The 22,966-nt window shown below is 59.1% G+C and overlaps 2 protein-coding genes across 10 annotated transcripts; one reads left to right on the top strand and one right to left on the bottom strand.

Annotated features, from left to right (window-relative positions):
* Positions 1-129: 129 nt before the first annotated feature.
* On the bottom strand, positions 130-5,115 carry TKFC (triokinase and FMN cyclase). 7 transcript variants are annotated; one of them, XM_075163531.1, is made up of 18 exons: positions 5,024-5,115; positions 4,142-4,297; positions 3,851-4,040; positions 3,672-3,782; positions 3,408-3,589; positions 3,229-3,307; positions 2,957-3,046; positions 2,788-2,822; positions 2,618-2,702; positions 2,454-2,543; positions 2,228-2,344; positions 1,892-2,011; positions 1,645-1,782; positions 1,081-1,187; positions 874-977; positions 750-783; positions 543-632; positions 130-432 (listed from the first exon to the last, which is right to left on the bottom strand). In XM_075163531.1, the coding sequence occupies exons 2-18, from the start codon at positions 4,145-4,147 to the stop codon at positions 280-282; spliced, it is 1,731 nt and encodes a 576-aa protein (XP_075019632.1). In that variant the 5' UTR covers positions 4,148-4,297; positions 5,024-5,115; the 3' UTR covers positions 130-279. The 7 variants fall into 7 exon arrangements, with proteins under 7 accessions (XP_075019632.1, XP_075019634.1, XP_075019635.1 ...); XM_075163533.1 differs by having other exon boundaries at positions 4,142-4,221; positions 5,024-5,094; XM_075163534.1 differs by having other exon boundaries at positions 132-432; positions 4,026-4,040; positions 5,024-5,109.
* A 19-nt stretch (positions 5,116-5,134) lies between these two features.
* On the top strand, positions 5,135-22,169 carry DDB1 (damage specific DNA binding protein 1). Of its 3 annotated transcripts, XM_075163486.1 has the most exons (27): positions 5,135-5,282; positions 6,385-6,533; positions 6,649-6,765; positions 8,017-8,238; positions 11,563-11,677; positions 11,788-11,885; positions 13,251-13,409; positions 13,829-13,912; positions 14,058-14,174; positions 14,522-14,624; positions 14,771-14,846; positions 14,927-15,035; positions 15,212-15,390; positions 15,491-15,654; positions 15,750-15,857; positions 16,226-16,433; positions 16,620-16,715; positions 16,961-17,072; positions 17,659-17,782; positions 18,120-18,284; positions 18,715-18,809; positions 18,972-19,142; positions 19,842-19,951; positions 20,165-20,334; positions 20,678-20,780; positions 21,139-21,262; positions 21,430-22,169. In XM_075163486.1, exons 1-27 carry the CDS (start codon positions 5,222-5,224, stop codon positions 21,511-21,513), a joined length of 3,423 nt encoding a protein of 1,140 aa, XP_075019587.1. In that variant the 5' UTR covers positions 5,135-5,221; the 3' UTR covers positions 21,514-22,169. The 3 variants fall into 3 exon arrangements, with proteins under 3 accessions (XP_075019587.1, XP_075019589.1, XP_075019588.1); XM_075163488.1 differs by lacking the exons at positions 5,135-5,282; positions 6,385-6,533; positions 6,649-6,765 and adding an exon at positions 7,628-7,863; XM_075163487.1 differs by lacking the exons at positions 5,135-5,282; positions 6,385-6,533; positions 6,649-6,765 and adding an exon at positions 7,628-7,915.
* Positions 22,170-22,966: the final 797 nt, after the last annotated feature.

The raw sequence follows: 22,966 nt of genomic DNA, 5'->3' as shown, positions 1-22,966 counted from the left end.
GGCTCGTGGCCGACCCAGCAGCTTCCTTCCTCCCCAGCAGAGTCACGCTCACGCTGGAGCACAGGACGGGCTGGATCTCTGCTCCTATCCCCCTTCGCGTGGGGACACGTCCTGGACACAGTGGGTGCATCCCCACCAGCTGATGTCCTGTCCCTTGTATGGTAAGGGCTGGGCCAGCTTAGGGGGGCCACAAAGGTTTATTGGGGGTACGTGGGGCGTGCTGCCAAGTCCCCCGTCACCGCTGAAGCCGCAGGGGGGTGGCCGAGGGCCACCTGCCCCTCAGCTCCGCAGCCCCTCCAGCACGGCCCGCAGCACGGCCGCCACCGCCACCGCCCCCGGGTCGGGCTGCAGCAGCTGGGCCGAGCTGATGTAGCTGGCTCTGCCCGCCCCGGCCTCCATCTGCCTGGTGGCCTCCGCCGCGGCCTCCGCGCTCTGCCGGGGAAAAAAGGGGATGCGCGGGGATTCCTATCCCGTTCCCCTGCCAGCCCGGCTCCGGACTGCCCGCTCTGGGCTCTGCCTGCCAGGCTCCCCCCGCCCCGTACCTGCACGGCGGCGGCCAGCACCGGCAGCAGGTCGGCGCCGGGGCTGCGCAGGGCGTGCAGAGCCTGCGCCGCAGCACACAGCGAGTCCAGCTGGGAGAGACGGGGAAGGGGGCTGAGAGCCAGGGCCGTGGCCAGGCCGGCAGCCCCTGTGGCTTGTGGGCAGTGGGGTGGCTCTGTGCCACGTCCCCCGGGATGCCAGCAACTCACCATCGTCCTGTCCCCTGGCGCAGCTCCTCCGTACCTGCACGGGGTGCAGGGGGTTGTCAGGGACCTGCAGAGGGACTGGGGGTCCCGTGGAGGGCCCAGGGGTCCCACAGCCCGCAGCACTCACCGCTGCATGGCTTCGATGCCAGCATCCATGGCGTCAGCCCACGTTGGGAGGTCGTTGCGGTTGAGCAGGGGCCGGGCGGCCGCTGTCAGGAATAGCCCGTAGAGCTGCCAGGACACCATCCTCGTCACCGCCCGCGGAGCTGGCACAGCCAGGGTCCCACGGGGCGACAAGCCAGACCCACACCCCCTCCCCTCGCCCTGCGCTCACCGCGCCAGAGGAGCCACCCATCTTCTCCAGCAGCAGGTCGGCCAAGGCGGAGAGGAGCTGGGCCGGGGCTGCCGGCGGGGGCCGGGCGCGCACCCACTCCTGGATGGCTGCAGGGGCGGAGGCGAGAATGGGCTGGGATGCTTCCCTCGGCTGACCCACGGGGCCCTGGGGACCCCCATCTCCCCTGGGGGCAGCCGGGGACCCCCAAGTGCCCCAGGGGCACCTGGGGATCTCTGTCACTTAGGGACAAGCAGGGATGCCCCCCATGCCTTGAGGCAGCTGCCACTGGGAGCAGAGATGTTTTAGGGTCACGAGTCCCAGGGTGCGGGGACCCTGTCCTCCAGGAAGGGACGGCTGGGGGGGGGACCTTGTACCCCAGGGAGGGGCAGCTCGGGGGCAGATCCTGCTCCCCAGCCGGAGAGAACAGCTCAGGGTTCCCCTCTCCCTGAGAAGGAATGTCCCAGGGAAGACCCCACTCCTGGGATGCGATGGCTGGGGTACCCTCTCCCCACAAGTCCCCTGCTGATGACCCCCCCCGGCACTCCCCAGGGTGCCAGCACCCACCTCGGGCAGCCCGGGCGTGCGTGTGGCCGCAGTCCCCGTCGCCCGCCGCGCGGTCCAGCTCGTTGAGCTTGTCCTGCATGTCGAGCAGGGTGCTGCACACCCGCTCCAGGACCAGCTGCACCCGTGCTGCGTCAGGCCCTGTGGGGAGGAGACGTCACCCCTGCCCATCCCCGGGAGAGACAGGGAAACCGAGGCACGGGGAGGTGACAGCTCCTGGGGGACTCGAGCTCCCCGGGGCTGCCCGTACCCGTGCTGGTCTCACGCTGCGCGGTCCCTGGTCCCTCCTTCGGTGCCGGCACCTCCTGCCTCTGGCTCGTCGCAGGTGCCGCGGCCAGGTTGGGCCAAGCCACGGCCGTGGTCTTGGCGTCTGGAGTAGCAGGAGGCAAGAGAGAAAGGAGTGCCCGGAACCCTGCCGGATCCTTGCCAAAACGTCCGGCAGCCCCGCCTGTGCAGGCAGCCAGGCATCCAGCTCCAGGGCACCTCGGGACACCTCGCTGACCTGGTGTCCTGGCCGTCCCGTCACCCAGTGCCAGCACCCCCTGCGTCCCCATCCAGTGCTGCATCCCCGCCGGCGGGCACTCACCGATCAGCCCCACAAGCTCCTCGTCCACCAGCATGAGGGTGAGGGAGACCCCGGCCATCTCCAGCGCCGTCATGAAGGAGCCCACCAAAGCCCGGGCAACGTGGATGCCCCGGCTCTCTGCGGGGACGGGGGGCGGTCCATGAGCGAGGGGGGATTGCAGGAAGGGTCCTCAGGAGCGGAAGGGCCAGAGCCAGGGAATGGTGCCCCAAGACCCCCCCGCACTCACCCAGGCAGCGCACGGCTGCGCCGGCCACGATGCCCAGCTCCAGGCAGGACAGCCCGCCCAGGTTGTTCACCACCAGCACCACAGAGGCTCCTGCAGGGTAGGGAGCAGAATGAGACCCCCGCCCAGGGGGTCTGGGGGCGGCCACAGCGGGCCAGGGGGCTCACCGGGGCTCAGGGGCAGGCGGGAGGCGTTGGAGGGGTCCGTCATGTGCGCCAGCATCGTCTCCACCGCCTCGTCTGCCGGCAGAATCTGGGGGGCACAGGGGGGCCATGAGGGCAGAGCGGGGGGGTGTGGGGAGCGGGACAAGGAGGGGGGACAGCGGGGCTCCACTCACCTTCATCCTGCGCACGCCTGCCTCGCCGTGGATCCCTGCGGAGATGGGGCGGCATCACCCCAGGCTGCGGGCACCTCCCGCGCCGGGCAACGCCTGCCCCATGGGGGACAGGGGGCACTCAGCCCCCGCCAGGGCATGGGGGGGACACGGGGAGGGGGCGGCTCCTCACCCAGGCCCAGCTCCATCTCATCGTCAGCCAGCTGGAAGGTGGGCTTGGACCCCGGGACGCTGCAGGGGGACAGGCTGAGACCCAGGGTACCTGCATGGGGAGGGAAGATGGGGTTAAGTCTGGGGGATTTGGGGCTGGTGGGGGGCATGAGGGGGCTCTGATTTGCCCCGAGGCTGTGAAGTGCCAAGAGGGATGGGGGGGATGGGGATGGGGGACAAGGCACAGCACCCCTGGGGGTCCCCACAGGGCAGCAAGGGGTCCCGCGTGTGTACCCATGGCTTTGGCGGCCGCCGACACCTTCTCGACGATCTCGTTCAAGCTTGCTCCCGCCTCGGCCAGGGCCCCTGCCACCTGCGAAGGGCAGTCATGAGTGAGGGACCGCCGGGCCCCGTCCCCCAAAATCCCCGCAGGAATGCGGGGAGGCCCTGGGCACCAGCGGCACCCTACAGACCTTGTGTATGAGGACGGTGCCGCACAGGCCGCGGCGCCCGGCTTTCTTCGGGGCAGCGAAGGCGCTGTCGTCCCCCACCACCACCATCCGCACGTCGGCCCCTTCCGCTCGTGCCCGCTCCAGCGCCAGCCCAAAGTTGAGCCGGTCCCCGGTGTAGTTCTTCACGATCAGGAGGGTCCCGGCTGTGGGGGGGACAGCGAGGCGGGGGGGTGAAGCCATGGCAGGGGATGAAGCCCCAACCCACGTCCCGCTGTGCCACCCTACCTGCGCCAGCCTGCGTCACCGCCCGGATGGCCGCCAGGATGCTGCCCACGGCCGGAGAGGTGAAGACCGCGCCGGCCACCACGCCGGTCAGCATGCCCTTCCCGACGTACCCTGCGGAGCGGGACGGAGCGCTTGGGGCTGCGCCGGGGGCAGCCGGCCCGCGGCGGTGGGGGGCTCACCTGCGTGGGCGGGTTCGTGGCCGGAGCCCCCCCCGGAAAGCAGGGCCACCTGGCCCCGGATGGCCACCAGGTCAGCGCGCAGGACCACCCGGTGTCCCTGCAGGAGCCGAAGACCAGGGTTGCAGGCCACCAGTCCCGCCAGCGCGTCATCGGCGCAGCCCGCCACCGAGTTTACCAGCTTCTTGGGGACCTGGTGGCACAGAGGGGTGGCGGTGGCGGGGCACGGGGATGGCACCCCAACCCCACAGGGGTGGGGGGGAGCAGGGGGCTCCCCACCGCCCCGGGGCTCACCTCCATGCGGGCGGCGCGGTGGGGACGGCGCAGGATCCCGTGCAGCCTTCAGCTCCGAGCCCAAACTCTGTCGGGAGGGGCTGAGGGAGGGCAAGGTCCGCCGCTGGCAAGGACAGGCCCCCGTCCCACCCAGGGGTCCCGCGGGGACGGCCTGGCCTGGCACGGGGACGGCAGGAGAGGGACGGGGTGGGATATAGGGTGCCTGATCAGAGGGGGGAGCTGGGTTCAGCGTCATCCCCAAACGGGGGACCACCTCCGGGGTGCGTGGGGGGACCCAGGGTGGGACAACCCCCATAGCAGGGACCCCCTCATGGGGTGGGGGACCAGGGTGGGAGCACCCCGCCAAGCAGGGACCCCATCCTGGGGTGGGAGGGGACCAGGGTGGGAGCACCCCCCCAGCAGTTATCCCCTCCTGGATTGGGGGGGAGCATCCCCCCGAGCAGGGACCCCCTCCTGGGGCAGAGGGGACGGGGGGGGCACTGTCCCTGGCGCAGAGGGGACCAGGGTGGATGCACCCCCCCCAAGCAGAGACCCCCTTTTGGGGTGTGGGGGGACCAGGGTGGATGCACCCCACCATCGGGTACCACCTCCCAGCGCGGGACCTGGGTGGGTGCACCCCTCCCCAGCGGGGATCCCCTCTCGGGAGGTGTGGGGGGACCGGGGCGTGCACCCCCCCTCCCAGCATGGGCCCCCTCCCGGGGTGCAGTGGAAGGAACAGAGGGGCTGCACCCCCTAAGTGGGGACCTCGCCCCGGGATAGGGGGTGGGAGCATCCCCTCCCCAGCAGGCATCCCCCGGGGTGCGGGGGGACCAGGGGGTGCACCCCCAAGTGGAGATCCCCCCCCCGCCCAGCAAGGCCCCCCGGAGCATCGCCCTTCCCCACCTGCCCTCTCGTCTGCTCCCCCGGGTCCTCCCGCCCGCCTAGAGCGGCCCCGCGCGGCCCCTTCCGCTGACGTCCCGGCGGCGGCGGGCGGAAGGGGCGGTGGCGGCGGCGGAGAGGCCGCGCCAGGCCCCGCTCCCGGTGCGCCCTGCGTCCTGCCCCGCTCCTGCTCCGGCCTACCGACCCCCGCCCGCCGCCGCCATGTCCTACAACTACGTCGTGACGGCGCAGAAGCCGACGGCCGTCAACGGCTGCGTCACCGGTACCGGCGGGGGAGCGGTGCCAGGACCCCCGGCCTAACGGTCGCGGCGCTGGGGGCGCGGCGGGGCCTGTGCGGCCGTGGGGTGACGGGGGGCTGCGGGACACTGCGGGGCTTGGTGGGCACGGAGGTGCCTGGGGGGCACCGGGGGGCTGGAGGGACATTGAGGTTCCTGGGGGTCAGCGGGGCACCGGGGGGCTGGGGGGTGCTGAGGCCCCCGGGGGGGTGCTGAGGCCCCCGGGGGGGTGCTGAGGCCCCTGGGGGGGTTGTGGGGCAGTGTGGGGGGGAGCCAGGGGGTTCCCTGAGGTCTGTGGGGGGTGCGTGAGTGCACTGTGGTGCCTTGGGGTGTGCTAAGGTGTGAGGGGGATCTGGGGGGGCTGCGGGAGCACAGAGGGCCCTGGGGGTGCCCTGTGGTTCGTAGGCGTTTTGTGGGGCACCCGCGGTAGGGGGGGGGGGGGCTTAAAATTTGTCGGGGTGCTGTGGGGCACTGAGGGAGGTGGGGGTGTCTTGAGTTTCCTTGCGGGGGGCTGTGGGGTACTGGGGGCACGTTTAGGTTTATGGAGGTGGTGTGGGGTGCTGGGGTTGCACTGAGGTTCCTGGGGGTACTGGGGGGGAGCTGGGGGTGCAGTGGGGTTTCTCTGGGGCATCTGGGCTAGGCTAGGCTAGAGGTTTTTGGTGTGTGTGGGTGAAGTGGGGTTCCTGGGGGGGTTGGAGAGCAGAGGAGGTTTGGGGTGCAGCGGGGAGAGGTGGTGGTGATGTCTGTCTCTGTGTCTTGCCTTATTGCCAGGTGTTTTGGGGTGTTGGAGTGTACCCTGGAGGGGGGGTGTGGTGGAAAAGTGGGGTTCTTCTCTGGCAAGAAGTCAGAGCTCAGGGAAGGCAGTTACTGAGGGGGTCGGGTGTTGTGGGAGGAAGGTGCTGGAGTTTTGGGATGCCATGGCTGGGTGGTTGCTGCAGGGAGGCTGGTGCTCGATCTGAGGCTGTGGGGGTGCGGACCAGACTCCCCAGGATCGGCAGACTGCTGCGGGTCGTTCAGTGAGAGCACGCCAAGGTGTCGCCTCGTCGCTTCTTTGCCGCTCAACAGTAATTCCTTCGCTCCGTTTTCCAGGGCATTTCACTTCGGCAGAGGATTTGAACCTGCTGATCGCCAAGAATACGCGACTGGAGATCTATGTGGTGACAGCGGAGGGGCTGCGGCCCGTCAAGGAGGTGGGGATGTACGGCAAGACCGCCGTCATGGAGCTCTTCCGCCCCAAGGTGGGTGCGCTGCGGCGAGGGGGCTGCCCGCCGGCTGTGGGGGGCAGGCGCGGGCACGCCGGGGCCGCTGGCGCTGACACCCTCCTGAAGGCACGCCGCCGCTCTGCTTTGGCAGGGGGAGAGCAAGGATTTGTTGTTCATCCTGACAGCCAAGTATAACGCCTGCATCCTCGAGTACAAGCAGAATGGGGACAGCATTGATATTATAACCCGTGCCCATGGCAACGTGCAGGTGAGTGAAGCTGCGGCGCCTGGAAGGGGCGAATTCCCTTCCTTAGGGATGGTTTTACTGTGCCAGTGATGAGGCTGTGCCTCGGTGATGGGCTTCTGCCGTGTTACTTATGATTCTTTGCCTGCCGCTGACTCTGGTGTGGTTCACCTGCTGCCACTGGTATTCGCAGAGGTTTTTGCCTGCAGTGAGTCAGTCTCGGGCTCAGGGATTGAGGACAGGGCTACAGCTGTGTTCTCAGGGTAGTGTGCAGAATAATAAGGTTAGTTTGAGATACTCTCGCTGTAAAGAGAATTAGTGCTCAAAACTCAATGTAAGGTAGAATTTTTCCTGGGAAATGACGACTCCGGTATTTTGTGGCCGGTCTCTACACGCTGCATTCCAGAAGCACGACTGCTGAAGTTACTCTTACCATTGTGGCCGTACAACTTTGTTAATAATTGTAGATGTTCTCCATTGTTCTGTTTTATGTGGATTAAAATCACGCCTTCTGAGCAGTTCAGAAATCCACGTGTCTCTCTGGCTTTTTGTTACTCATTAGCCAAATAATTTCCATCAGCTGTCAAGCCGAAACATCTTCCATCTGTTTCCAGGCCCTGAGCTTCTGCTGACTTACTGTTGGTGAAGCTGAGCAGGGGATTACGGGCAGGAGGTGTAGGTGGCCATGTCCTGTCAGTACACGTTAGTGTGTTTGGGAGAAAAGTGCTTAATCTTCCCCTGCCACGGTTCTGCCTTGTGACATATGGAGATGCTGATATCGGCCCCCGCCGAGTAACGCTGAGGGGTCTGCGGAGGCTGATAACAGGGCTGGATTTCTGGAGGGTGATTTGGGGTCACGGATGTCAAAGCACTTCACAGCAGCGGAGAGCGTCGCTCTCCGTCAGCGATAGAAAGCGGAGGCGCAGGACAGCGGTGTGGCTTCTCTGAGGTCGTTCAGCAGAGAGTTGGGATTAGAAAACCCGTTGCAGGGTCTGCTCCTGGAGCGCCTGGTTCCCGGGAGAGAGAAAGCGTGTGCTGAGGGAGTTCTGCCAGGCTCTTGCGTGGAAAGGACCTGCTGCTTCAGGCAGTAGATGGCCTGAATCGCCTTTGGCTTGCCAGACGGTATTTTAAAGCCTGCTGGGAGGTGTGCAGGGAGTCCTTCTGTGGCCAAAGGGTGGTAACTCTTGTACCTACTATTCTCAAGTCCCACGCGGGGATCTGTTTCTAATGCTAATCGCCCTTTCTCTTTCCCCTCTCCATGGATCTCTCGCTCAGGATCGCATCGGTCGTCCCTCAGAGACCGGCATAATTGGCATCATTGACCCAGAGTGCCGGATGATCGGCCTGCGGCTCTATGATGGCCTTTTCAAGGTCATTCCCCTGGACCGGGAGAACAAGGAGTTAAAGGCTTTTAACATCCGCCTGGAAGAGCTCCAAGTCATCGATGTGAAGTTCCTCTATGGCTGTCAGGCTCCGACCATCTGCTTCGTCTACCAGGTACCTTGTTCTCGATTGGTGACTCAGGCGGAGGGTGCTGGAGATTGCTGGTGCACCAGCCAAGGTCTCTAAGGGTCTTCCAAAGGACTTGGAGCAGCAGCAGTGTCCTGGAGCCATCGGAAAGCAGTGCTTTGGACGGAGCGAGAGGCCGTTCTGGCTCCTGCAGGCTCATTGTGTCGCCGAGGAAAGTCCATGTTCCTCTGTGCTGCTTTTTTCCATTTCTGGGAGGGGGAAGCAACGCTCTCCCACAGGAGAGGTGGGCAGCTGGTGCTTCGGATGGGACCGTTTCCGTGTTAAACACTCAGGAGGAGCGCATGGGTCCTTCCAGCAAGTGCTGAGCAGGTGGATTAGAGTCAGTTGTTTCCTATAGGCACTGCTGTGAGACTTGAGCCTTCCCCTTAAAAAAAAGGCAATATGTCTTGTTTGGTATTTGGGAGGCCACTCCAGGAGTGTAAAGAGGGGCCGTAACCTCTCCTATCGCCTGGGTCATCACAGGGGCAGTGTTTATAGGCCCTTCTCTAAACGCTTATTTTGAAGCAAAGAGCCTTTGCTGTGCTGACTGGGCGAGGGATTATCTTTGCTTTGTCAAATTCCAGGCTAGCCTGGGCCTAGCTGGAAGTTCCTGGGACGGCAGCACATAGGATCTGCTGTGAATTTAGTCGAGCTTCGGCGTAGTTCTTAGTGGCAAACTCATACCATAAGAGCTTCTAACCACGTGGCAGCGGTGACTTGATTATTCCCTATCTGGGTGCTGTTGAACCCCCCCTAACAGTTACTGAGTAAAGGCACGGGGCAGAAATGGCTTTGTCACCGTGTAGTTAGGGGTTGGGAGGGCAGCCCCGATTCCCCCGTGTCAGGACAGTGCTCCTCCCCTGCCCCGTGGGCAGCTGGTGCTCTCCCTTGTCACCCGAGCAGACGTCAGCGTGCTCTCTTCAGCCTTGCTGAAGTGTCCCCAGCCGTCACGTATCCCGGCCACCTCGCAGACCCTTGCCTGGCCGTTTAACTGTGCACAAAAAAGGAAGAAAACAGGGAGGGGTTTGGTTAAGAGGCTTTACCTGAAAAAGCAAAGGATTTTCAGCTGTTGCTAATGCGTAGGAACAAGCACTGTTTTCTTACAAAAAGCACTGCCGTTCTTTTCCTATTTAGGGGAGAAAGCAGTCATGATCCCCTGTACGACAGAGTGGAGCCTGACCTGGAGGGCTGTGTCGTGCACACTTCTACAACACGTGGCTGTCTCGTTTCTGTGTGACTGGGGAGTGTATGTGGGGACTGTATTTTTACCCATGCAGCCGCGCTGACTTTGAAACCTGGTGTCAGAAGGGAAGCTCGTAGCCGGTCTTTGCTCTAGAAATACGCGCTAAGGGTGGCTGGTTTATTGTGTGTTTCTGGTTTTGACTCGCTGCCTGGGTGACTTCCCCAAAGCTAGGAAGCCTAGCAGTGGCGGCGTGCTGCTCTGAAAAGTGCTGAGTGTACCCGTGAGTTTGATTAGTACCGTTGCTGTTGCGTGCTGGGGAAACTGAGGCAGAGAGGGATGGTGATTTGGACAAATTCTTAAACTCGGTGTCAGTGTCTGGACAGGAGCGTGCCAGTCTCCACTCGGCGCTCAAGAGCATTGTAAAAGAGGAGCTTGGTCACCCCATGCAGTCAGCAAATGAAAAAGGTCTTATCTGGAGATCTGACATCTTTACAGATTAAATCAGAGCAAATCTGTTATGGTTCATTCGTTATAAACAGGTATTGGATGAATAAAGAGTAAATTAATAGCTTGCTCCGTGTCTAACACTCTTAACATGAATTTTATCCTTGCAGCAGGAGCGAGATGTAAGTTCTGTCTGACTCATTAGGCCTTACATAAAACTCTGGCTTTGTTTTGGTCCCTGGGTGTCTGACTTGCGTGTGTGTGGAGAGGGGAACATTTCCAAGCTGCCTCTTTGATTCCTTCTCAATTTATTAATCATTATCACAGGATTCGGACTGAATAGAATAGCAGTGTCTGAGATAATTTTTGTGTAGTTCTGAAACCAGAGGAAGATACCACGAAAAGGGGAAGTTCGTAAAAATAAAAGAAGGCTTGAGAGCTGCTGCGGTGTGGAGTAAAAAGGTCCAGAAATGTCAAAAGTTTCATTAATGACTCCTCTGCCATTTTAACAGCCCCATTTCAACTTTCTCCTCCCCACGGAGCTATTTCTCCTCCTGGCTTCCCCTCCTCTGTCAGCCAGTGCTGCTCTTTGCTTCCCTCGGTGCTGCACCGCTGGCTCTCGCCAGGACCTCGGGCTCCGGAGTGCCGTCGGAGAGGACGTTTGCCAAGCAGCAGAGGCTGTGTGGGGTGAGCCAGGAGGTGCCCAGCTTTCCTGCCAGTGTTTGTTTACAGAGCTGATGGCTACAGGGAGGAAAAAAAAACGCTTTTACTCAGATCTGGAAAGTGGTGAGGCATAATAAATAAAAAGATGAACAGCTCTTTTTAAGTAGTTCTGTAGGAAACTGGCTCCCTGTGATTTAGAGCCCTGTCTTAACTTTTGAGACATGAAATTGGTCAGTGGGTTACGTTCAAAGCCCTCTCTGTGCTTCGGGTGCTCATGCGTCTTTTCCCCATGCGGGTTCCCAAGTGCTTGTTAGCGTAGACCGCCTTTCCCGTAGCGGGGTGCTGATCTGGGGGGCCTCTTCTCCACCCACCGCGTATTTTGGTGCAGCCTGCATGGACTTGCTGCCTCGGAGACCTCTGTGCGTGTCAGGTTTGGTTGAAATTGCCTGCTGGGCGAGGAATTACTGGAATGGCAGAGCCGTCGGGGGATTATTCGGCAAGCAGATTATGTTTCGTCAGGAAACCAGGCTGAAAGGCCTGAGGAGCATCGAGATGGGAGCTCAGCTGCTCTGGCACCTGCGCCGCTACAGCAGAGCTGAGTTCCTGAACGCCTTGCTGGAGCTGGAGGCGGTGGCGATCTTGCGTAGTGCCACTCATGCCCAGATTTGTCGAGCCGTGTGTCAGATGAATATAAGTCCCAGAAAATCCTTGTATAAAAATACAAAAATAGTTTTCAGTCTTTTCTGGCACAGGGATTTATTCAAGGGTTGTTCAACATATGGATGAAGTTAGAGAGAACATTTGTGTGTATGTGCAGACACGTGTGTGGTTTGAGGGAGACTGAAGAGGAGGTGGGCAGGGTGGGAAGCCTCAGCAGCTCGCTGGTGATGGTGCTCTTGCAGGAGATGAGGTGGAGTCTCCTTGCTTCGCGGGTTGCTACTCAGCTCTGCTTCTGGAGTCTCCGTTGCTGTGCGCGTCAGGCTGTCATCGGTGCACGTCGTCATTTGTGGCTTCTCTTTCAGGACCCTCAGGGTCGCCATGTCAAGACGTACGAGGTGTCACTGCGCGAGAAGGAGTTTAACAAAGGTCCTTGGAAACAGGAGAACGTAGAGGCTGAAGCCTCCATGGTCATCGCAGGTTGGTCCTTCTTTGTAAAAGATCTTCCCTCCCGTTTCTTTCTCAAGGCTGAACGCCTCAGTTGCGCTGCACAGGTTCTCTAAGAAGACATTTGTCTTCTCCCTGCACAGTGCCAGAGCCTTTTGGAGGCGCGATCATCATTGGGCAGGAGTCTATCACCTATCACAACGGAGATAAATATCTAGCTATCGCTCCACCTATCATCAAGGTGAGTGACTACTGAGATCTAGAAATGCGTCCTGTGTAATTCCTCCATTCCCAGGCATCTCTCAGAGCGGCGACTTGTAGTCAAGAATTTAAACTGCTCTTGTCTCCAGGTGTAGTCTAACAGGGCCACTTGCTCCCAGAGGTTTGGCGAGTCTGGGTGTTTCACACGATGCCTGGCCTGTGTTTTTGGGGACTGAGGGACCTATGTGATCCTTGTACTGGTGGCAGCGTGTGCTTGCACTGCAGTGTGTGGCTCTGCTCTCTGTGGAGTGCTCAGAAATGGTGCAGTAAAGCTGAAATCTTGTTTGGGCCCCAGAGAAAGGGATTAATTAGGAGGTAGTGCGTGGTTTGGGCATGGGTCCAGGCCAGAGCCCGGTTTCAGTTCAGGCAGCAAAAGATATGAATGAGCCCCTTGGAGACTTGAGTCCACTGGTGTATGATTGGGGCACTTGTTCAAAGGAAAAAAGACTTACAGAGTTTGTGACAGAAGTTGAGCTTGTGGTTTTTGTCAGAGGGACGAGCCAGTTCCCACATTTAAACGGTGCAGGAAGCAGAAATGGCACGGCTGAGGTGCCGCTCGGGGCTGAAAGGGGGCTTGAGCTATGATCAAAAGGTCCTTTTAAGCTGGAAATAATGACGGGCTAGAAAAGAGCTATAAATCTTGGGTAAAGAAATACTAATATTGTTGCCTGAATGCCTACAGGCTCTCAGACGCTGCTGAGGCTCTGTGATGGAGAGTCTGTTACACTGGAGCAGGCGGAGCGAGTCGCCTGTGCTCTGCTGACGTGCAGATCTGGGCCTTGCCCTGCAAGCAGGGTGCAGGCACATCTCTACTCAAGGCCAGCGGGATGTTCGCGTACAATAAAGATCTGCAAGATCAGGATGTTTAAAGCGAAACCAAGTATGTTGACAGGAGGCCAGGCAGCATCCACCAACAGAGCAAAACGTCTGCAGAGCTTGGGTCCAGAGATGCAGCAGGCTTGGAGCTCTGCAGGTCCCAGATAGCACCCCTGCATCTGTGGAAGGCCCGGTGTTACGAAAACAGGCTTTCTGGTGGCATCTCTCCTGGGCCGTGAACAAGCTAGCGACATGTTCGATTTAGGAACGTGAGGTGGTTCCTACTGACCGAAAGTGAGACCATTTGACCACAGATTCTGGTTGTGTTCACCGATACAGTTTACTGAAGGGCAAATCCAGCCCTTTCCCTCTCGGCAGGAGGAGTGGGACTCTGCTGTCGTTACGGCCAGCAGCTGGTGCGATGTGGATGTTTGTTCCCTTCTGGCATGTACAGAGGTGGTCCTTGCTGCGTGCCCGTTTGGGGCTGCTTCAACAGGTTCCTAAAAATTCCTTCCTTCTTTGCGTGCAGCAAAGTACGATTGTGTGCCACAACCGCGTGGATCCCAATGGGTCCCGTTACTTGCTGGGGGACATGGAAGGACGCCTCTTCATGCTGCTCCTGGAGAAGGAGGAACAGATGGACGGCACTGTCACCTTGAAGGACCTGCGCGTGGAACTGCTTGGCGAGGTAGGACTCGGCCAAGGACTCGGCATCGCGTGTGCTGTCCCTGTCGCTTCTCACCTTGAGGCTGGGAGGGTCTGCAGGCTGGAAATGCTCCGCTGAGGACTGAGCGGCAGGAGCGGTGTCTCTTTTGCAGCCTGGGGTGGGGTGAAGTTTTGCAGTTGTCACAGCTCTGAACTTTCGGTTGCTGGGAAATTCCCTATCTGGGCACTTGAAAGTTTACATCATCTTCCCAGGATTTTGCTTAGTGCTTGTGCGCTGTTTCTGGGAGAAGTTTGGACTCTGTGGGTTTTGTAAAGGGATTAAATTCCCCTCCTGTGCCCAGGGTCTTCCTGTTGGGCTGCAGCTCAGATGTGGTGCTTGCGGGGTGTGGCACGGTCCTTTTCACGCGAGTGGTCGTTCATCTGCGTCTTCTCAATTCCCAGACATCCATTGCAGAGTGCTTGACCTACCTGGACAATGGAGTGGTGTTCGTCGGTTCTCGGCTTGGGGATTCCCAGCTTGTGAAGGTACATATTTTGTACATATTTATTTTCATCGTGGCCTTGAGAGGTGTATGAGGACAAATTTTCCTTTCTTCTCCGTGTCTGCCCTACACCCTTTCCACTTGCTTGGTCTTGCTGGGTGAAACCCAATGATTGTGTTTATTCATAGCTCAACGTGGACAGCAACGAGCAGGGCTCCTACGTAGTGGCTATGGAGACCTTCACCAACCTCGGTCCCATCGTTGACATGTGTGTGGTAGACCTGGAAAGACAAGGCCAAGGGCAGGTAACGTGGATTCTGCTTTGCTTTTCTCAGTGCTGGGGATATCTGGGCCGGCCAGGTGTATGCGTGGTTGTTCATGGAAGGAAAAGACTACAAACCATTTATTGGAGGATCTCAAAGCCTTATCCAGGTGCAGGGATGGTATTGAGATCTTACACTGAAGAGTGGTATGAGTGGGGAGGCTAATTCTTGGATACCCCTGTTCATGAGGAAGGGGTTGCCTTCGTGCAAGGGGGAAGGATCAGCTGCCAAAAAAACTTCCTCTGAGAACTCCCTGAACCCATCCTCTAGAAGGAGGAGTGGGAAGCTTCCCAGCAATGGTTGGTAAAGATCATCTGCTTTTCCTCCAGCTGGTCACATGCTCGGGTGCGTTTAAAGAGGGTTCACTGCGGATCATCCGGAACGGCATTGGGATTCATGAGCACGCCAGCATCGACTTGCCAGGGATTAAAGGTGCGTGAGCTGTTCAGTGCTGTCAAATACAACGCGCAGCCTGAGAGGGCCCGGTGGGGACACGTCGTGTGCACAGACTGAGGTTGGGCCACTCACCAGCTTTTGGAATATTCACTGTGAGCAAATGCGGCCTCTCTTTGTTGCAGGCTTGTGGCCCCTGAGGTCGGACTCTCATCGTGAAACGGACAATACGTTGGTGCTGTCCTTTGTTGGCCAGACCAGGTAAGGTGGGCTTAACGCTGAGCCAGGCTCTCAGGCACATGTTGGAGCGTGATATAACAGGAGTTCCCTTTCCTGTTCAGGGTTCTGATGTTAAATGGAGAGGAAGTAGAAGAGACGGAGCTCACAGGGTTTGTGGATGATCAGCAGACTTTCTTCTGCGGCAACGTGGCACATCAGCAGTTGATCCAGGTAATGCCACTTCTAGGGAAATGCAGATATGTTTCTCATGGTGACCCTACAGCCCTTATTGATTGTGGGGCTAACCTAGATCTGTGCTGCTTATCAGGGTTTGCAGTACTTCCCTGCACCGATGTCCGAAGGGAGGTGTTGTTCTGGCTCTGAGCAGAGGTGTTCTCTCTCCCCAGATCACCTCTGCCTCTGTGAGACTGGTTAGTCAGGAGCCCAAAGCCCTGGTGAGCGAGTGGAAAGAGCCCAATGGAAAGAACATCAGCGTGGCTTCCTGTAACAGTAACCAGGTAGTGGTGGCTGTGGGACGAGCCCTGTACTACCTGGAGATCCGACCGCAGGAGCTCAGGCAGATCAGGTAGGTGCACGTCTCTTGTCCTGGCCCGAGGGCTCTCGGCCTCTGCTGTCTGTCTTCGGGCTCAAGACTGAACCTCTGTCTGCTTCCTCCTTCCTGCCAGCTGCACAGAAATGGAGCATGAAGTTGCCTGCCTGGACATCACCCCTTTGGGGGACACGAACGGCATGTCCCCGCTGTGTGCAATCGGGCTCTGGACTGACATCTCTGCCCGCATCCTAAAGCTGCCTTCGTTTGAGCTGCTGCACAAAGAGATGCTGGGAGGAGGTAGGGCTCTCCCGGGGCTGCTGGGTGGTGGCAGCAGTCGCTGACCTGGCTGAGTCATGAGTGACATCAGCCTTCTCTTCTCCCGCTCCCTGCAGAAATTATCCCTCGCTCCATCCTGATGACGACCTTCGAGAGCAGCCATTACCTTCTGTGTGCCCTGGGGGACGGAGCTCTCTTCTACTTTGGGCTCAGCCTCGAGACAGGTGACTACAGGGCCTGGCACTGAGCGGGCTGCTGGAGAGGGTGGCTGGACTCGTGCCGTCTTACTTGCTTGACGTGCTTTCTTTCATCCTTCTGGAGAGATCTCTCTTTTTCGTAATTTCTCACCGTGACGGGGTCGTGCTCAGGTGGGACTGGCTGTGGGCACTGGGAGTTGGTGGGTTTCTCCGGCGGACTCTGAAGAAAGGAGATCAATGCTTACAGCCATTCCTTTGCTGTCCTGTGCTGACAGCAGGATGCATTTACCCACACTCATTTCTTCCCAAGGTGTTGCAGCCGTGTTGCACTCTGCCTTCCCGCTCTTGCAAGCTCCGTTGCGGCGGCTCCCAACACCGGTGCTCCTTTTCTGCAGGCTTGCTGAGTGACCGAAAGAAGGTGACTCTTGGGACCCAGCCCACCGTCCTGAGGACTTTCCGCTCTCTGTCCACCACCAACGTGTTTGCCTGCTCTGACCGTCCCACCGTCATCTACAGCAGTAACCACAAGCTGGTCTTCTCCAATGTCAACCTGAAGGAGGTGAACTACATGTGTCCTCTCAACTCGGATGGGTATCCTGACAGGTGAGCCTGCGCCTTGCCTTGTGTGGCACGGGATGGGGGAGGTTTGGACTCTGCAATGGGATCCTGGGATCAGCAAAGAGGATCCCTGGGATCAGCAGTTTTGAGGCGTGTGGAGGAGAGGGAGGTTCTTGCTGTGCCATCCACCTTATAAGCACCATTGCTCATGGTTTTTTTTCCCCCATACAGCTTGGCGTTGGCCAATAACAGCACCCTGACGATCGGCACCATTGACGAGATCCAGAAGCTGCACATCCGCACGGTTCCCCTCTATGAATCGCCCAGGTGAGCTGAGCAGTGGGAGGGAGCCTGGCTTGAGGGCCCGTGCTCTGCTGCGTGGGACAAGGCTGCGGGGAGACTTTGCAGTCGGTGTTCCTGTTGCGGGCTCAGACACAGACTGAACTGGTGGCTTGTGCTGAGAGCGGTCTGGGCAAGTGAGCAGCTCTGCCTCTTGTCTCCAGAGCCTCTGTGCTCTCCTTGGAGTGGCCTGTCCTGGCTCTCCTGCCCACACAGCTCCGTTTGTCCCGCAGGAAGATCTGCTACCAAGAGGTATCGCAGTGTTTCGGCGTGCTCTCAAGTCGCATTGAGGTGCAGGATGCCAGTGGGGGCACCACTGCTCTCAGACCCAGCGCCAGCACCCAGGTGAGGGGTAGCTGCTAGATCGTCCCTGAGCTCTGGGCTATGGGTATCATAGTTCCTCAGGCCAAACCATGATGCAGATTTTCCTTGACAATCTTCTCTTCCAAAGCCCTGAGTGCAAGCTCTCCCTTTGGCAGTCTGGGAGGAGATGGGGTGGTAAGATCTCTCCGTGGTGGTGAGAAGGGCTCTCTGCGCTGCTCTCTGGCAGCCTTGGCATGCTCACTGTTCTGTCAGATCACCTTTGGTTTTGGGTGCTGCTCCTTCAGTCTCCCATACAGGCTTCTGTTCGGTCTCAAGTGGTTTCCTTCTCCCAGGGATGCGGGCGCAAGTCCCCTCAGGCTCTGGTGGAAGCCACAACACTGCATAAACTCTTCTATTAATGCTGTTGCTCAGCAGTGCCACCTCTGCCGTGCATGTCACACATCTCTGCTGGTGCAGGGAGTGTGTCCCCTTACTCGGGTCCAGGGAGCTCCTTGCTTCACCTTCTCTCCCATTCATTCTTCTGGTTCCCAGTTGCCTCAGCCAGTGTGGAGCAGCGTGAGGATGTGCCGAGTAGCACAAGGATGTGACCGATCTTACTGTGTCCTAGGCCCTCTCCAGCAGTGTGAGCACCAGCAAGCTGTTCTCCAGCAGCACAGCACCACATGAGACGTCCTTCGGAGAGGAGGTGGAGGTGCACAACCTGCTCATCATAGATCAGCACACCTTCGAAGGTACCAGTCCCAAATGCTGGCCGTACCCTAGTCCAGTTTTCTCCTCCAGGACAAGCCCATCAGCGTGAGGCTGAAGATCTGTGATCTCGCACGTTTCCTTCAGTCAAAGCATTTTTCCTGGAGGAGCGTCAGCCTTCGGGCATAGGTTTAAGGCACAGTGGTTTTTTGATGGCACAAGGTGGTGGTGGGGAATGGGAGAGGGGATCTCCAGGCAGCTGTCTTGGCCATGTCTTAAATTTTCAGCTGCTCCTAGGCAAGCTGCTCTGCCCACGTACGGAGGTGCTGCCTGCCGGGACCCCGGGGACCCAGTTGTTTCTGCCTTTCCCTCTTTGCACAGTGCTTCATGCTCACCAGTTTCTGCAAAACGAGTACGCCCTCAGCCTGGTCTCTTGCAAGCTTGGCAAGGATCCAAACACCTACTTCATCGTGGGCACCGCCATGGTATATCCCGAGGAGGCAGAGCCCAAACAGGGCCGCATCGTTGTCTTCCACTACTCTGACGGTAAGAGCAAGGTCTTCTCGCGTGACCAAGTCCAGCTGCTTGAGGGAGATCAGAGATGAGCTCCTCAGGCCTGAGAGAGCTCACGTCCCAGTAGCAGGCAGAGGGGTTTTTCCTGAGGGGCCTGCTGTCAGCTGCCCACAGACGGGATCTGTAGGTGCTCTTACTCTGCTGCAGGCCATCGCAGCGTGTTCCCTTTCCTCCCCATCTCCCAGAGAAGCCCAAGAATCCCTCACCAGAACTGGATTCTGGGATTTGCTTTCTGTGCGTCTGCCCCTGCAGTCACGTCACTCCTGCATTGCTTGCCCACAGATCCTCTGAGACGGTTCCTAGGGAGAGCAACGTCGTTTAGAGCAGCTGGTCTGAATCCCCTGGGCTTGCCACCCTTGGGAGTGCAGGGCAAATAACCGGGCGGTAAATGGGTTTATTCCAGGGAAGCTGCAGAGCCTGGCTGAGAAGGAGGTCAAGGGGGCTGTGTATTCCATGGTGGAGTTCAATGGGAAGCTGTTAGCCAGCATCAACAGCACGGTAGGGCTCTCGCAAGACCCTGACTTGTTTCGGGAGTGCGTTTCAGAGCTGGAAGCCGCTCCAGCTGTGCGGACGTCAGCCAGGTCCCCGATCTCTGTTGGGGAGTGTGTCTTGGCTGGCGCGGGTGTCCATGCTGGCTCAGAGCTGTGTCCCTTCCTGCAGGTGCGCCTGTATGAGTGGACAGCAGAGAAGGAGCTGCGCACGGAGTGCAACCATTACAACAACATCATGGCCCTCTACCTGAAGACCAAAGGAGACTTCATCCTTGTGGGAGATCTGATGCGGTCTGTCCTTCTCCTTGCATACAAGCCCATGGAAGGAAACTTCGAGGAGGTATCAGTGCTGTTAAAATCTTGGTCAAAGGCGTGCTGGGAGCCCGGGCTGCATTTTCCAGTAGGCTCTGGGCAGGGGGAACAGTGTTTAAGGCGATAAAAGGAGGAGCCTGCCTCACCCCACCTTGCTAGCCCTTTGAAGACAAGGCTGTAGAGCTGTGCAATGAGAGCAGCGTCACCTGGACATGCTTTTAAACGGATCCCTGTGGTTTCTGGAGGGACAGATCCCTGGGCTTCCAGGAAACTGGGCAATGAATCAGCAGCCTTGAGAAGGGCAGGCTTTGGGTGCATGATTGCTGCCTGCCAGGGGTGGGGAGCTGCCATCTGGACTGCCTGTTGTACAGTTGGAATGGCTTAGTGCGACTGTAGCTGCATCTCTGTCAGCCAATGCAGCGTAGCTGGGGGATGGACCAGGCACTGAGACAGTCTGTGCGCTTAAATTGTTAGAATGGCTCTGGGCATGGCTTTGGCACGGGCTGGTCTGCGTTTGCCCAGGGAGTGCCCTGGCATTGTCCGGGTGCCGCTCGGGCCAGGGCCATCTCCAGAAGGCACTTGGTGCCTTTCGCGCTCAGCTGCTTCCTCTAGCAGAGAGGGACTGGATCCCACCTTGCTCCTGAATGTCGGTGTTGGGTGGAAGGCAGATGCTGGATCACAGGACGGGCCATCTGTGCACACTGCCTCTTCTCTTGTCCCCTTCCAGATTGCCCGAGACTTCAATCCAAACTGGATGAGTGCCGTGGAGATCCTGGACGATGACAACTTCTTGGGAGCAGAGAACGCTTTCAATTTGTTTGTGTGCCAGAAGGACAGGTGAGCTGGCTGTGAGGGGGATGTGGCAATGTGTGACGGGAGGGGTGGGGTGATAGGACCTTCTGGTCTCCTCCACATTATGGCTCCAGGGGCATGTGTGTCGGGCAGGAAAGCTGGGAGGAGCATGTCCAGCTCTGAGGAGCAGCGAGGTGGGAGCAGGGGAAGCTTTCATGTCACCCCAGCACAGACTGAGCAGGGCGCTTTGGATTTCAGCGCGGCCACGACCGATGAGGAACGCCAGCACTTGCAGGAGGTGGGACTATCCCATCTGGGAGAGTTCGTCAATGTCTTCTGTCACGGGTCTCTGGTCATGCAGAACCTGGGTGAGACGTCCACGCCAACACAGGGCTCGGTTCTCTTCGGCACAGTCAACGGCATGATTGGTAAGGGTCAGGGTTCCCCAGCCTGAGCGGGAGGGTAGCGGGTCCCCTTCCCTGCTGCTGAACCTGGGCTGGGGTTTCCTCATGTCTCCGTTCTTCTCTGTTCCCCAGTCGAGTGACGCTCTGTGCCGTACTCCCCTCAGAAACCTGCTTTTCTCTCTGGATTGCTTCCAGGAGAGGAAAGTGCTCTGGCTTTCTTTGAAACTCCTCCTTTGTCCCAGCCCTCCCAGGCACCAGCTTCCAGCACAACTCCAGTCCCGGCAGCCTGCCAATCCCTGCCTGCTGGGAGCTGCCGGGACGCCCTGGGCTGAGCCCTGAACCTTTGTCTCCATTTTGCCCCTTGCAGGACTGGTGACCTCGCTGTCGGAGAGCTGGTACAACCTCCTCCTGGACATGCAGAACAGGCTGAATAAAGTCATCAAGAGCGTGGGCAAGATCGAGCACTCCTTATATCCTTTCGCAGTTCAGTCGGGAGCCCGTGCTTGTGAATTTGGCCTGAGCCAGGCGTGGGGTGGGGTGTTGGAGGTTTGTCTCTGTCGGGACACTCTGGTGGGAGTGTACATCAGCTGGAGAGGGTGGTAGTGTGTTTGCCAGGAGCCCAGGGCTTTGTGCTCGAAGAGAAGGTGCCTGCGGTAGAGAGGAATCTATCTTGCAGGTTTGAGGGTGAATCTGGCTTTGTGGTAGCCCTAAAAATTCTGTGATCCTCCTGAGGCAGCATTGTCGGTCTGTCTGGGGCAGCTGCTGTGTGCACCCATAGTCCGGGGCTGGTGTTACTCCGTGTGGATTCGTGCTCCTTGACGGTGGCACCTGGAGATCATTTCACACCGAACGCAAGACAGAACCGGCTACGGGGTTCATTGATGGTGACCTGATTGAAAGCTTCCTGGACATCAGCAGGCCCAAGATGCAGGAGGTGGTGGCAAACTTGCAGGTGAGATGGGTGATGGGAGCTTAGGCCCTTCAAAATTAGCACCTTGCTCGGGAATCCAGGCTGCAGTAAATCCTAAATGCTTGCCTTCCTACAAGGCGGTGGTCTGGGAGGGTTCTTCAGCACCTGCTGATGTCGCCGTGCTCTGATGCCTTTTCCTCTCCTTGCAGATCGATGACGGCAGCGGCATGAAGAGGGAGGCCACCGTAGACGACCTGATAAAGATCGTGGAGGAGCTGACCCGGATCCATTAGCAGGATTCGGAGTCGTTCCCTAGCACCTTCCTCCACGTAGAGCAAGGGAGTCTTTTTCCCCACCTGCAGCTTGGGGACCCCTGGCCGGCTGCACTGAACACCAGCGGTGGTGGCCCTTGCCCGAGGGGACGTGGGGGAAGGAGTCTCTGCAGGGGAGCCAGCTTGCTAGGGATTTGGGGGGGTGTTGGTCAGGCACCACGGCATCGCTGCTTGGATCCGTCAATCCTGCGGACTCAGCTGCTGACCCAGAACTGGGCTTCGCTGGTCGCTCTCCTTGGGTGACCGACCGGTAGCGCTCGGCCGATGCGGTGCCCTTGCCTGGATTCACTCTTCACTGTTGTCTTTAGTATCTTTTATTTGTTTTTTTTTTTGCTTTCGGTTTCGTTTTTGGTTCTTTTTGATTCGTTGTGTTTTTTGGAAGAGGAAGCGAAGCTGCCTGTAGGGTGAGGGCGAGGGCTGGAGGAGTCATCTGGGGCTGGTGAGACGTGCGGGCGCGGAGGGGGAGGATTTCTCTACATCTGGGTGACGAAGCTGAGCGGGACAGCGCGCTCCCCTCTCTCCACAGGATCTGTGGCTCGCTCGGAGAGGGAAGTTCTGGGAAGCTCGATCAGTTGTTGGTTTCTGAGTTTTACCAAATAAAGTAGTCCAAGAGGAAAGGTCTGTCTCCTGGCACCGAGCTCCTCATCGTGACTGTGGGGTGGTACCCGCTGCGCGGAGCCGTGTCCGTGGCCAGCCAGAGTGACCCCCCCTTCCCAAGCCAAGGCACTTTCCCCACGTTGAAACGTGGTCCCGTGCTTGGTGTCGGCGAGAGCAGCGTGGGGGGCAGGAGGCTCAGCGGATCAATCTGCAGGTGCCGGGGCGCGTGTCTGTTTTCCAGATGCATTTTTATGGCTTTTCTTTGACGTGAAAGAAATTTTAGTTTTGCCTCTTGGTGCAGCGTAGTGCAAACATGTTGGCAGCGGTGTGGCCGAGCGCCCCTGATAGGGAGGCAGATCTTTTGCTGGATTTTTGGGGATACCTTGACCGTGTACATCCTTTCGGAAGAAACGCGTCTCTGCAGCTTGCCTCTCGGCTGCGGCAGCGCTTCTCAGCAGCGTGTGGGCCCAGCCGGCGTGGTGGCAGTCGCGTGGAGGTGGGAGAGGAGACGGTGTAGTGACACAGCAGCGCTCGCCACCCTCCTGGGACCCCGGGAGTGCCTGTCCCTGGCAGCGGCCGGCGTTAGCAGAGCGGGTGGGAGCCAGCGGCGCTTCTTGAACAGCCCAAGCCTTTTCCTTGTGAGCCTCGGGTCCGCCCCAGCCGTCGTCCCATGTCCCTGCGGAGCTGGGGGATCGGGGCTTGACTTTTTCAGCCTCTTGTTGCTTCATTGTCCCGCTCCAAATGCTCGTTACCGGTGTTCTTGCTCCCTGTGACCGCGAGCTGAGCCTGGCTGCGTGAGTGACAGGGAGACTCGTCC

This window comes from Calonectris borealis, chromosome 14 (assembly GCF_964195595.1).
Source record: "Calonectris borealis chromosome 14, bCalBor7.hap1.2, whole genome shotgun sequence".
In the NCBI taxonomy this organism is placed as follows: domain Eukaryota; kingdom Metazoa; phylum Chordata; class Aves; order Procellariiformes; family Procellariidae; genus Calonectris; species Calonectris borealis.
The sequence above is the reverse complement of the archived record's forward strand: the minus strand, read 5'-3'. Positions and strand labels throughout refer to the sequence as shown.

What these genes read in the sequence shown, in the direction of transcription:
- TKFC (XM_075163531.1), bottom strand. An exon ending in CGCCAGGGGACAGGACGATG is followed by an intron (nt 633 to 749) that starts GTGAGTTGCTGG and finishes CGTCTCTCCCAG; the next exon opens with CTGGACTCGCTGTGTGCTGC. An exon ending in TGCTGGCCGCCGCCGTGCAG is followed by an intron (nt 433 to 542) that starts GTACGGGGCGGG and finishes TTTCCCCGGCAG; the next exon opens with AGCGCGGAGGCCGCGGCGGA.
- DDB1 (XM_075163486.1), top strand. Translation starts at nt 5,222, where the DNA reads ATGTCCTACAACTACGTCGTGACGGCGCAGAAGCCGACGGCCGTCAAC. An exon ending in AGCCTCCATGGTCATCGCAG is followed by an intron (nt 11,678 to 11,787) that starts GTTGGTCCTTCT and finishes CTCCCTGCACAG; the next exon opens with TGCCAGAGCCTTTTGGAGGC. An exon ending in CACAGTCAACGGCATGATTG is followed by an intron (nt 20,335 to 20,677) that starts GTAAGGGTCAGG and finishes TGCCCCTTGCAG; the next exon opens with GACTGGTGACCTCGCTGTCG.